General features: G+C 49.6%; 1 protein-coding gene across 1 annotated transcript; it reads right to left on the reverse strand.

The window, feature by feature from the left end:
* Nucleotides 1-522: 522 nt before the first annotated feature.
* On the reverse strand, nucleotides 523-1,068 carry LOC136848977 (uncharacterized). The gene has a single exon (XM_067121788.1). It carries the CDS (start codon nucleotides 1,066-1,068, stop codon nucleotides 523-525), a length of 546 nt encoding a protein of 181 aa, XP_066977889.1.
* Between the last annotated feature and the right edge of the window lie 270 nt (nucleotides 1,069-1,338).

Here is a 1,338-nt window from a genome sequence, read left to right on the forward strand (position 1 = left end):
TTCTAATACCGCCAGCAAACTCCAACTCCCTGGGGGAAGTTTTATGGTCAATGCCGGGATTCTCCATAATTTCAATAAGCATACCATGGACCATCTTCATCTGTTCATACAAAGGCACTGGTTGTGATGCGCACTCATTGTCAGTGTTGCTTTTGTCTTCGTGAGCTTTTTAGCAGGAATGATTAAGACGAGAGATCTTAAAGTAGTGATTTCCTACCAGGAAATTTACTTAGTAACTAACAGACCAATAGTGCACATGCATTTGATTTTATACTTTATGTCTTCTGAATATATGAAAACCAGGTGTGTTGCGGAAGTCACGGCTCATGCAGGTGCGATGCAGGTGTCATGCAGGTGGAAACAGACTGTCGGCAAAGTGTGGGAAACTTCCATGGCACAATACGCTGGTTTCAGGCGGTCGACGGCCACCCAACCTGTCGTGCAGTGGATGTCGATGAGGAAAGCTTTCTGCTTGCGGTCGATGACCCGGTAGGGACCCGTGTAGGGCTGGGTTAAAGGCGGTCAAATGGCATCGGTTCTGATGAACACATTTGTTGCAGTATGCAGATCCTTGGGGATAAAGGTCTTGTTGGTTGGCTTATAGGATGGGCGGTCAGAGGTGAATTTTCCGACGATGGTCCGGAGTCTGATGGTGTTGGAAGAGGGGTTATTGTCGGGGAAGAATTTACCAGGTATCACTAGCGGATCGCCATACACCATCTCGGCTACTAACAGGTCAAGGCCCTCTTTGGGTGTGGTCCAAAGGCCGAGGAGGGCCCATGGAAGCTGCGAGTACCAGGTTGAGGAGTTGCAGAGAGACATCAGGGCTGCTTTAACCATGCCATTGGATTCGGGATGGTAGGCAGTTGTGTGATGCAACTGGGTGCTGAGGAGGTGGTTTAGGGACGTCCAGAGCTGCGACGTGAAGGTAGTGCCTCTCTTGGAGGTGATGTGATTGGGTACGCTGAATCTGGACACCCATGAAGAGAGGAAAGCACTGGCACATGCTGCTGCTGATGCCTCAGTTATAAGGGTGGCTTCAGGCCATCTTGTTGAGCAGTTGACCATTGTGAGTAGGTACCAATGTCCTTCAGAGTGCGGGAAGGGTCCTACAATGCTGGTGTGGACATGGGCAAAACTGTGTTGCTGTTGATGAAAGGAGCCAACACCTGAATTTGTGTTACACTAGATTTTGGAGAGCTGGCAGGAGGAACATTCATGGGCCCACGACTTTGCATCTTTCGATGTGCTGTGCCAGATGAAGCACTTCTTCAGGAGGGTGACTATGGATCAACGATGTCGATGATGTCGAAGATGTGACGTCTGAGTGCCTGTGGG

The sequence above is a fragment of the Macrobrachium rosenbergii genome, chromosome 20 (genome assembly GCF_040412425.1).
Source record: "Macrobrachium rosenbergii isolate ZJJX-2024 chromosome 20, ASM4041242v1, whole genome shotgun sequence".
In the NCBI taxonomy this organism is placed as follows: Eukaryota; Metazoa; Arthropoda; class Malacostraca; order Decapoda; family Palaemonidae; genus Macrobrachium; species Macrobrachium rosenbergii.